Raw genomic sequence first — 12402 nt, 5'->3', positions numbered from 1 at the left:
TTAATGGTGAAAACTGTAGTTTAAAATGGGAATTTAAAGGAAAGCACATTAGAAAACGTACAGCTTTCCATAAATAAAATGGAAATTATTCATTTAAAATTTAATATTTTTGCACACGGAAAGTTAGTTGAGCAGCCAGGTGCATGTTGCACACAACTAAAAACAGTCATTTTGGAGATCCTGAGGTTTTTGCATCTAAACCCTTAATTTGTATGTTTTGTGTTTTGTCTTTCAGTACTGCACACTTTTACAACTCATTTGTAAATGTTTTGTAAAACATGGGTCACACAATACATATTACCTAACTGCTATTAACTTATGAATTAATCATGAATTCCAGAATTGGTAAGTGTTTGCAAAAGATGTATTTTCACACTCACTAGCTATTAATGTATGTCTAAAGCTTTGCATTTTTTTTTAAAGGGATGCATAAATGTTGGTTTAAATCAGCCCAGTCTCACGTTTTTTTGTTTTTTTTTTGTTTTTTTTTTGTGCTCTCGCCATGAAATGAGTCAAATTTTCGAAACGTTTTTTTTTTTTTTTTTTTTTTTACTCAAAATTACTAACCCTACTCCTACCCCCAACCCTAACCTTAACAATAACCTAATCCTACTCCTTCCCCTCACCCTAACCTTAACCAACCCGACCCCCCTGCTTCACTTTTTATTTTGTGCAGCCATCACGGAATGAATTTGTGCTGCCGTGACGAAAATGAGGCGCTTTCATCACAATATCACGAACCAATAGATTAATGTATATTTCATGCTCCTGAATCATGACTTGCCATGAAACCAGGTTGAATAGTTTGGTCATCAGTAATGTTCACTTTCTAATTGATCTTATATACTTCAGTAACATATGTATCATTTATTAAGTATAGTAAGCCCCTTCAGCTTCTCTCTTGTTTCACTCTGGGTCGCTACAGCAGATCCGAAGTGGATGTGCATGTTGACTTGGCAAGTTGTACACTGGGTACCCTTCCTGATGCAACTCCACATAGAAGCACATGAACTGCTTGGCCATCACCCTTTTTAGATGGGCTTGTTTTCCAAGAACAAAACATTCATAACTGTTTTTAAGAATGACTTACTGATGAAAATTAAAGTACGAACAATGCTTTCCAAATGATGAACAAAGCATTAAATCACAACCTAACAATAGCTCACAAATGAGCATAGTTATTGTAAAGTCATACTTTCGAGGGTAATCTAGGATTTGCAATTACCCACCAAACTACCATACTGTAGCCCACTTGGTGTCCTAAAAAACAGACTTTAAAGTGTATAACTGATCATACCCATAAAAGATAATAGGCCTGATTTACTAAGATCCCATATAATGAATATTAAATTGCTTGGTCACAGTAACATTTTGCATGATAGATTGCTGAACGTTTTATGAGAGCGCAAATGACAGTGAGTGGTAATGGTGAGTGGTGAGTGTTAATGAGGAAAAGTGCAAAATAAAATTCAGTCAGCCAATTGCAACCTATGTAAAAAATAAGACAAACACATTTGAACTAAAAAATGTTATTTAGTGAAAATTTACAAAACCTAAAATGAATGTGCCTTTACAGTGGTTTTATGTTATTTTACAATAAGTGTATGGTGTATGGCCCAAGCCTCGATTCAGCACTGCTGCCATGGAAATGTCCCTCACCCCCAATCCCCATCCCCACCGCCACACCACCCAACAGAGGTGCTTTTCACAGCAGCGGTACTAACTCTGGAGATAATTTATTCTCTTCACATTCATATAACTGGGGTGGACGTGAGGTAGAATGAAAATCATTTAGATCTGTGGACTGTATGTTTTATTTGTAGTTGGAGCTGTCCAAGGTACTGACCTGCTGTTTCAGCCTCCGTGCATGCCACCAGACAGACACAGATAGCCCTCTGTTTTCAAATGTGCAAACTAAAGATGCAAAATCATGAGCCTCTTAAATCTTTTTACAACCGTATTCCACAGGGCATCGTTCTATTATGATTGTGCACGATCCAAAAAAAAAAAAAAAAAAAGTGTAAAAAGGAGATGAAGCAGCTTACTCTAGTTTGTCTCCTAACAATAAAAGTAAGTCCCTTCGACTGCTCCCTTGTTTGCATTCAGGGTTGCCACAGCAAACCCGAGGTGGATCTGCATATTGAATTGACAAGTTTTACGCCGGATGCCCTTCCTGACACAACTCCACATTACATGGAGAAATGTGGCAGGGGTGGGGTTTGAGCCAGGTACCTTCCACACTGAAACCAAGCTCACGAACCACTTTCCATCATCCCTAACAGGCTGGCTAATAAAGTGCAGACCTGGCAACCTGCCTGAAAACAAAAGTAAGATGCTGCACCCTCAGCCAGAACCACAACAAAAACTGCTTCTGCTTCAAAAATTTACACTGATGAAGTTTCAAGCTGTACTCAATAGGAATACCCTGTTTAAAGACATCTAAACATGACTGAAGCCGTTAAGACTATGAACACCTGGAAGTTATTGCCCACTAGTGATGATTTTGTGAATCATTTTGAAATTTTTCAACAGTTGGAAATTTTGACCCCAATTTCAAAACAGGTGCCGATGATGGCCGTAACTACTTCTAAGCGTAAAAAATGTATGCTAAACGTATACTAAGTTATTTCAAGACTGACACAGATGGATCAATAAGTTACTATGATGCTTCAAAACATGCCCCAGTTTTCTATTCATGATTAAATGTGAAGGAACGGTGTTCTGTGGAATAGCCCTATCAGGGCTTTATAAATCAGGGAGGGGTGTTATTTCAAAAAAATTGGAAATCTATAAATGTTTGCATGGAATATGGAAATATACACGGAATAAACCATAGCAGGATCAATTTTGGGTCATTTGGTTCCAAAAACCCATATGGACGGAGCCAGTGAAGATATCGGGTTCAAAAATCACCAAAAATATCAATGAAAATGTCATATCTTGAGAACGTCTGCACCTAGAGACTTGAAATTTGGCTCCAAATGTTGCTTGACCCCAAGTTTATATTCAACTTCTATAGTATCAATAAGCCTATCTGGTGTTTTTAAAGAGTAATTGACAAAAAACCTAATTTCAGTACATATGTTACGATCAATTGTAACAAACAAAATCTATGTAGTTTTTATTTCAGGAACATCAGTTGAGTATAATCATCACATGTAAAGAATGACATGGCCACAATGAACTAATTATAAGCAACAGAGTGGTTTTGAATGAATGAACGAATGAATAAATTTATTCAGCATGACGTTTTCTATGTCAACAGCACATACGAGGTCTGTTAGAAAAGTATCCGACCTTATTATTTTTTTCAAAAACCATATGGATTTGAATCACATGTGATTGCGTCAGCCAAGCTTGAACCCTCGTGCGCATGTGTGAGTTTTGTTCCTCTTTCCATGACAAAAACTCCTGCTGATGTCCACGTCTTTTCACAGTTCCTGTGCTAGTCAGAGGACATACCAGATCAAGACAGCGTCCAGTTTAGAAATGAACAGCACATTTCACTGTTACAGGAGTTTTTGTCATGGAAAGAGGAACAAAGGCGGAGGAATTCCACATGTCGCGGCGGAGCTGCATGGCGAAAAGAAACGCCATGATGAAGCCTCACAGGACATGTTGGGGCAGGTCCAGCTCATGCACAATCACAATCGGATAAACACACGACTGAAAAGCAACCGGAATCCATCTGAAATCCACCTTTAAGCCGTCCTGTGAGACCAACACTGCGGTGTTTTTGTCCCGCGTAATGAACGGCTCCGTGGCGCGTCCCTCGGCTTCTTTTTCCATGAAAAAAACTCCTGTAATGGTGGAATGTGCCGGAAAAAGTGCTGATGTCCACATCTTCTGCCTTTTTGTGAAAGTCAGACGAGGTCCCGGATCAACAAAGCTTTCACGTTGGAAATGATCTGGTTGTTTGTGCGGGGTGTCAGCCTGTCCATCGGCGCTGGGAGCGTGCCGCGCTCTCAGCAGTTGTGGGCCGTCCTTAAAGGGGCAGTAACACCCCGTAATCTGTTTAATCCCCATAAAATCGTCCCTGAAAGCCATATTAATTTTTCGAACGGTGTCCACCTGGAGGTCTCTCACAGTTTCTGGAAAAAAAACTGATGCATCAAAGATCCAAATCATTCAGACATTTATTTGCAATAAAAAAAATAGACGAGAGGGGTGGACCACACCTCACTCAAAGCCTGCTCACAGGCGAATGAAGCAACCGACAGGCATGAAAAAACTCACGCATGCGCACGAGGGTTCAAGCTTGGCTGACGCAATCACACGTGATTCAAATCCATATGGTTTTTGAAAAAAATAATAAGGTTGGATACTTTTCTAACAGACCTCGTATATGACACACGCGTTACTTGAAATTTTCAAACACTCCATCCATATGGGTTTTTGGAATCAAATGACCCAAAAATTATACTGTTATGGTTTATTACATGTATATTTCCATATTCCATGCAAAAATTTATAGATTTCAAAAGTTTTTGAAATAATACCCCTCCCTAATTAAATTAACCTATTTCAGTGTTCTCCTCCCAATATTTTGTAACTCTGGTACACTAAAAAAAAAATTGGAGTAATATTATCATTTGAATCTTTTCATTGAATTTTACTCTGTCTTTATTCATAAAAAGTAAAATTTTTTAGCTGTTCCACTTGTTTTCACTCAAGGTTGCCACAGCAGATCCAGTTTGGATCTGCATGTTGATTTGGCACAAATTCTACACTGGATGCCCTGCCTGATGCACCTCCACATTATATGGAGAAATGTGGCAGGGGTGGGGTGAAAATATTCAGTTGATAATTGCTAATAAATGTTACTTGAGTTATTCTTTTAGAAAAACGAATATATGCAAGTAAAATTTACTTAAGAATTCTCCTTGTAAATTTTACTTGGAATTTCTGAGTGAAAAAACTTTCCTAGGTAAGTAAATATCACTCCAATTTTTTTTTCAGTGTAGACACATCCCAAACTTCATATTAAGACAAAATACTAACTGAACAATACATGATATTTTGCACATTTGAAAGATGTCATCCTAAGTGCACAACATTGATAGATCAGGTTGCACATTTGATTTGTATGCAGGTGGCATGGAGTTTGCACATACGAGTATTTTGTGCACTAACCTTGAGTAAATCAGGCTTTATGTCTCCAAGGAACAAGCTGCTTGCTATGTCCCTTCTCCCTTCAGAGAGGATGCATTTCTACATCTCTTTCCTATGCATCAGGCCTCATGCAAGAACATTTTCATAAATTCCTCTCATATGTGGCATATTTTTTTTAGTATGATCAGTTCAAATGCCACTTGTGTGTAAACCATGTGCAAACCACAAGTGTGTTCATGAGGTTTATGAATTAGCCTAATTAACAACCGACAATACCATACTATATGGGGCAACATGGAGGTTTAGTGGTTAGCACTGTTGCCTCACAGTTACAAGGTCCTGGCTTGCTTACAACCTGGTGTGGACTTTGCATGTTCTCCTGTGTTTGTGTCCGTATGTATGAATGAATGCAATATATGGCTATATGCTCAGCCCATATATCTAGTTCTGAGATTGTCCAATGAAAAAGTGAAACTATGGGACATCCCACAGCCAGCAAGAGCCATTGCTGGCTGTGGGATGTCCATTCATTCAAGAAGGTCTGAGTTGGTTGCTGAAATAATGAAGTAATTTAGTTTGACGTGAAAATGGATTAAAAACATCTCACCATAGTTAAGTGATCAAGTACCGCTGTGGTCAGGGATCAAGTCTGAGACTAAGAATGATGAAGCTTTAGGTTTTGCAGTGTGAGATTTTCATTTTACTTTGTGGTGTGGTGGGAATCAGCCAGAGATGCCGATCGGAATCTTTGTACTCCGTGTAGGATGGATCGGAGTACAACCCATCCACCCCACCCGCTGAAGTATCTGCTTTCAGGACGTGAGGGAATTTAACATCTCCCATACTGCTCTGATCCCTCTAGCCACCCCCATCCTTGGCTGTGGGGTGGTTTATCCACATCCAACAAAGGCACTCAGAGTGGGTTTCGTGATTCTTGCAAATTTCCCAAGAACTAATAAATTAACATATCAAATTAATGATGTCATTATGCTGTATGGGTATAGTGACTGAGTGGTAAGCACTGTTGCCTCACACCAAGAAGGTCCTGGGTTTGCTTCCAACCTGGTCCTTTCTGTGTATATTTTACATGTTCTCCCCGTGTTTGTATGGATTCCTCTGGAAACTATGGCTTCCTCCCACTTCCAAAAAAAATGCAAGTTAGGTGGATTGTTAACGCTAAAGTGACCATAGGTGTGAATAAGTTCAGTGTGTCAGCCCTGCCCTGCCCTTGAGCGCCCTGCCAACAGTGTACCCCCCCCACCCCCCACCCACCCATCCACTGACCTCTGTGAAATGCTCCAGCCTCCCCCCCCCCCAATGATCCTTAAATGGATAGATTATGCTGGGGGATTAAATTTAAAAATGTACTGCAATTAAAATTGTAGAGCTAAACAGGACAATGTCACCATAATTATGACGTAATTTATGTAGGATTTTCAAAATAAAACTTCTTCAAGGGAATGAAATATACAAATATTAACTGAAAACATAGGTTTGGATGACAGCAGACTAAATACACAACATATCATACAGGTCTGGACCACCTGCTTTGTTTTGTTAAGTTTTGTTCGTATTTGTGAAAAACTCAAGTGGTGAATGCAGGAAATTCTCTTGAATCACTCTTACACACCATTTATGAACGAACTGGTTACCACATGTTCTTGCATGAGGCCCATTGTGTAAACATACTGTAGAGGAACATTTTATCGGCTCAGTGGGTGCGTTTAACAACCAGCAGGAGAATAAATATTGATATGTCACAGAAGTTAAGTATTTGAGGAGTAGAATTTACTATGAGCTCTGTGTTTTCTGCATGCACAGAAACAGAATTCAAGTTCTTCAAGGATGTTTAGCATATTTAACATGTACGTATGTTGCTGTAAAAAGTAGACAAAAATTGATTTGGCCCGATACCATCATTCCAAAAATTCCAGGGCCCTCATTCATCAACCTTTTGTACACACAGCTTTGTACTTAAAACCATGCACATAAACATTTCTACCCCAGCTGTGGAATTTACCAACTTATACTTACAAATGTGTGTAAATATGCATGCAATTCTGACCATGCATATGCACAACATCTGGTGGGCAACTGCGAGGAGGAAGCATTGCTGCCATGAAAGCATGTAACCTTGTCCACATTCATTCAGTAATTTGGTCTAGTTAGAGACAGACGTGTAGAATCATTGGTGTCAAGACATACAAAATGAATTAAATAGCAGCTTTTGACCTTAATAGCAAACATCTTGATCTCTGCCTGTTATTTCATAGAGAAAATACATTACCTCCTGCAGTTTTGTATTAAAAAGGGCTCATGTTATTTTTGCTCCTCAACTTTCATTCAGAGGGATTTTAGCTTAATAAAGACAGCAAGACTGATGTCACGGGAGGGCAAAGGATTTTGGGACAACTATACTGCTAAATAATTGTCTACCTATTCTGTTAATTGGAACATTTTATGCTGGTTCTTGTGGTGAGCTTGTTAAAACTTCTTAAAGCTTGTTAAAATCATGCCAATAAGTGACTGTGAAGTCTAAATTAAGAACATCATATGACACCATGAATGAATGCTTGATAGGAATTGTTTCTGCTGCCACCCACAAACTGCTGCATGGGTTCCCAAACTATGGCATGAGCAGAGGGTCACAGATGCATGTGTTAATCATGCAAATTGTCCCATTAAAATGCATTTGCATAAATACATTATTGTTGCATTAACTTAGACAGCCCTAGTTTTAATATGATACTATAATATAACAATGCCAATGGTATTATGATGATTTTCCACCACCGCCCCCACCCTGCTACCCCCTTTTTTGTTTTTAATATATCGGGTCAAAATTGCTTCTGAAATTTTCCAGTCTATGGTGCATATCTTAAAAAATAATAAATAAAGAGCTTTTTTAACCGTTCTGCAGATAATTGCTCCAAAAGACCTTGAACAGTCCTAACAGTATATTCTGTTCTCTGTAAGGTCTCACTGTGGCATGAGCGTTTCCTCTTCTGACCAGTATCTAGTTCATGTCTGTGCGATAGACTGAAGAAGTGGCTGGAGCTTGAGTACTTTTTTGTCTCTTGACAGCAATCCATCAACGATGCCATGCGCTGCTCCACCCTGACCAGGATGAGCGGCAATGGGAGCGGTGGCGAGAACGGACGAATTCTCACCCATGACTTCCCCAAGACTGTGCAGACGCTGCCCTGTATGAGCCACACCGCCAGCATGGGACTGGGTGCCTCCGGCATGTGATCACCTCATGACTCGGCTGGCGGCGGGGAATAGGCAGGGCACGACTGGAAGAGCACAAGACTCTGGAGCCTCCAAATCATGGCTGTCTGGTTTGACCCTTATAATCTCTTGGCTGTCGACCTGCTCAACTCATACAAGGCTTAATTACTCTTACTGCCAAAATGCACTCTCGAACCGCTCTGTACAAACTTAGACTCACAACTTTTTTTTAACAAGTGGATGAAAAAAGAAGGGAAATGTGCTGCAATAAAGAAGCCGTCAATGAGGCGTAATTTTTTTTGTCTCTTTTTTACTGTGTTCATGTGGGAGAACAAATGTTTATTCTTCATTGTGATGCCTGCAATGTGCCATTTTGATGGAACTCTTGACATTAGTATGCGTGTGCAGTATCTTCAGCCCCATTGCTGACTTTTACTACCGACATCCTTTCTGACTTCTGATCAAACGTGTTTGCACAGTCGAGGATGACACTTTTGACTCTCATTTGATACTGTTTTGGGAAATTCCACCCTGTCGCTCTTACATTTATACGCCATTTTGGAAGGACACAGTGTTCCATGTAGCCTGGGCAGTTCTGAATGGTTTGCACTGTTGAAATCCAACGAAGAGCTTTGCTTTTCCGACTGAAACTTATCATTCTTGAAGAGGCTACTACAGCTGCTACACCTCATCTAACTCATCATGCCTTGAAGTTGTGTCATATGACCGTTATCAATGATACGAAACACTTGTTAATTGTCAGGTCTGATCATAAAGAAGAGAAAGACACAGAGAACTGGTCATAGAGCCCATGATATGTTAAGCTGTGTACAGTAATGAGTGACCTTACACTGTATTCTACTGTTGTGGCACCCATAGCATGTCTGCCTATACATTACAGAGAATATTTAAACATGAACATGTGAACAGAGCAGATAAAAATTCATATTTGAGCTGGGAAAAAAAATCTAACTTTTGTTGTCATTGATGCTTTTTTGTTTAAATAAAACAGCACAGGGATAGAATGTGGAGTGTAAAAGGAATGTCGCACCCACTTGCTGGTGCTGATTCACAGATCGATTTGCGAGGCTGAGGTTTCTGTGATAGCTACGCTACTGTGCTGAAGATATGCAGCTTTTAGTTTGTCAAGTTTATTGAAATCAGAGTGGCGTGCCCGGGAATGAAGGGTATAGTGGTGATGAAGGGCATGTGTGAGCCTTGAAGGGAAATTCTACCCTAAAGCTTTGCGTTATTTGTGTTATTTTCCCATGTTTATGTTTTTAGTGGACAAGTGGTTAATGCGCTTTGTTTCAGTTCAGGAGGCTCCGGGTTCAAATCCCACCCCTGCCACATTTCTCCATCTAATGTGGAGTTGCGTCAGGAAGGGCATCCGGTGTAAAACCTGTGCCAACTCAACATGCAGATCCACCTTGGATTTGCTGTGGCGACCCTGAGTGCAAACAAGGGAGCAGCCGAAGGGACTTACTATGTTTTTAGATCCCAAGTTATAGCCAGTGTTTATTAAAAATAATAACTATTTATTTCACGATTTCCAAAAAAAAAAATCAAAGTACTGAACAACGTAAACACCAGAAATACAACAATGCACACATAAAATTAATAAAACGACTAAAAATCTCAACTTCAAAGGTGATAAATCCAGAAAGCAATCTCAAAATGAAAGTTAATAAAAGCCAACCCTCAAACAGCTTTGTGCAGTGGGTCAGTGTGATGACTTCCACAACAGAAGGTACCTGGATCAAGATCACCAATGCCCCATTCTTCAAAATCATCTGGAGTTGTGTCAGGAAAACTTGTCCAAAACAACATGCTGCTCCTTATCAGATTCACTGTCATGAACCTGAATGATATGTTAAAAGCAGAATGAGGGTTCCGAGGTAATAGCATAAGTGTGATCAAAAGTCTATAGTCTTACAACGTCACCTTCATCTCATCTAGTGTTTGCACTCCAGAAATGATTAGTTTTGGCGATTATTTTTGCTTGATTGTGTGTTTGCATATTTAGGACAAATCTTTGCCTCTAGCACAGTTATTTTGAAAACAAGCAAGATATCGAAGTGAAATTGGTAAAACAATAATCCTTATTGAAGACCACTACATCAAACAGTTTAGATATTTCAATTATGAGCTTCAGCAATGTCTTGATTGCATCTCTAGCTGAAAAGCTATGCCCTGTCTGCCTGTACCCTTGTAACACATCAGTTTGGTGCAGCTGCTGAAAGTGGTGGGTGGTCTGAGATACAGAAGTACTACTGCACTGCATGGTGTATTTGACAATTACAAAACACCATCTTTGGACAGACTCCAGCCATTGCTGGTGAAGATCTACACTCAGCTGGGAAAGTTCCCAAGATAGGATCCTTTGGGGATACATACCTACAGGTCATTTGTGAGCTTGGGTAGCATCTGGGTGGTACCTCTCCAGCTTGTCTAAGTTTTTCTTTCCCTGGTAGCTATGTCCCTTGTCAACTGAGATAGTGCTCTGTATCCCTGCACCCTTGTAAGACATCAGTCAGGTTGGTGCATTGCTGCTGAAGTTGGTGGATGGTTGGAGATGCTACTATTCTGGGTCCCATTGCACTGCAAGGTCCATTTAAAGATTGTATGCATCATTTCATGAAAAATAGTTTAAAATGTCAAGAGATACAATATCTCACAATGGCAGAACCAAACAAACATATTTTCCAGGATGGAGATCAACACCCATATTAAATGGCTTCTTTGTTGTCCCATCAATCACTCCTATGCTAAATTTAGAAATCAGACTGTGTTTTTTGGAGTAATTCTGGTGACAAAAAAAGAGTCAAACAAATTGCATGCATCCACTGGAGAAATATTAGTCCATTATTACCTGCTTCATCTGATGTAATCAGGTGTTCCCTGACCCATTATACCTATATTATTTACCATTACATAATTCTCATTTTGTGAGTCATATTGTCCTCATCATTGGTACATACGGCAAGTACTGAAATTCCCCAAACATCACACTTCCAGAGCTGTGTTGTTTTTTGTTTGTTTTGTTTTTTTGTTTTTTTATTTATTTTTACTGTAAGGTTGCTGGAAAGTTGCTGCTACAGATGAGCATTTTTTGCTGCTGTTTGATGTCAGAGGTCACTTTATGATTATGTATTGACCTGTCGTCTCACAGAGGAGGAGTGCAGAGACACAGCACATCTTCTGCTTCCACAATGACTTGTCTTATTTTTCTCCTCCGTTAATGATCTGCTTTAAAAAATATATACAGTACCAAATCTAATGTCTGACCTCTGTGTGAGAAAAGTGGGCAGTCAGTTTACTGAAATCCAACATATCTCCAACTATGATGTATATAAACAGCTTCTCTCTTCCACAGTGAAATGTTCGCTCATGCCTCAGTGTACCTGGATTAGTTAAAGCGTGACTACTTTTACTTTCTTCCTTCATCTCTGTGTCTTCTTCGGCTGGTGTTGTATTAATTAGGATGCAGCACAGCACCCAAGGCAACAGACAGATGTTTTATACGCCACAACAAATTTGTAAAAAAAAGAACCTGTTTGTATTATAAAGGAGAGCAGAGGTGAAAGGAGGTGTTATACACTTTGATGAGTGTAAAAACAACAATAGAAAAAAAGACTGAATGATGTTGAATAGTATTTAGACTCCAGTTTTTATTTCATTTTGATTCAATTTAAAAAGGGTTCACTGCTGATGTTTTTAAGTGCTTGAAAATTTAACGGTATTTAAATATTTTGGGGGTTTTTTTTCTTTTTGTTTGGTTTTAAATATTTCCGTACTGGGTCATAATCACATTTTTTTTATTGGAAAAGTGTTTTTTGTTGTTGGTTTTTTTTTTTTTGGTATTTATTTTAATGTTTTATTTTTATTTTCATGAAAAAGGTTTCAATGAGTATTAAAATTAAAATAATGCTGACAAATATTAACCTTTGAGGGTTTTTTTGTTTGTTTTTGTGGTTTTAAATATTTCCATACTGGGTCATAATCACATTTTTTGATTGAAAAAGTGTTTTTTTATTATTATTATTTTATTGTTTTTTA

At 38.9% G+C, this 12402-nt stretch overlaps 1 protein-coding gene across 4 annotated transcripts in view; it reads left to right on the top strand.

Moving 5' to 3' along the window:
* Nucleotides 1-9327, top strand: part of gria1a (glutamate receptor, ionotropic, AMPA 1a) — a 262134-nt gene extending 252807 nt beyond the window's left edge. For 2 of the 4 annotated variants that reach the window (XM_034181029.1, XM_034181028.1), the window contains exon 14: nucleotides 8197-9327. In XM_034181029.1, coding sequence (XP_034036920.1) covers nucleotides 8197-8364 — 168 coding nt within the window. In that variant the 3' untranslated portion in view covers nucleotides 8365-9327. The remainder of the gene's footprint in view (nucleotides 1-8196) is intronic. The other 2 variants (XM_034181031.1, XM_034181030.1) reach the window with 1 other exon arrangement.
* The last annotated feature ends 3075 nt before the right edge of the window (nucleotides 9328-12402 follow it).

Source organism: Thalassophryne amazonica, chromosome 11 (assembly GCF_902500255.1).
Source record: "Thalassophryne amazonica chromosome 11, fThaAma1.1, whole genome shotgun sequence".
NCBI lineage: Eukaryota > Metazoa > Chordata > Actinopteri > Batrachoidiformes > Batrachoididae > Thalassophryne > Thalassophryne amazonica.
This window is presented reverse-complemented; position numbering and strand designations above follow the sequence as displayed.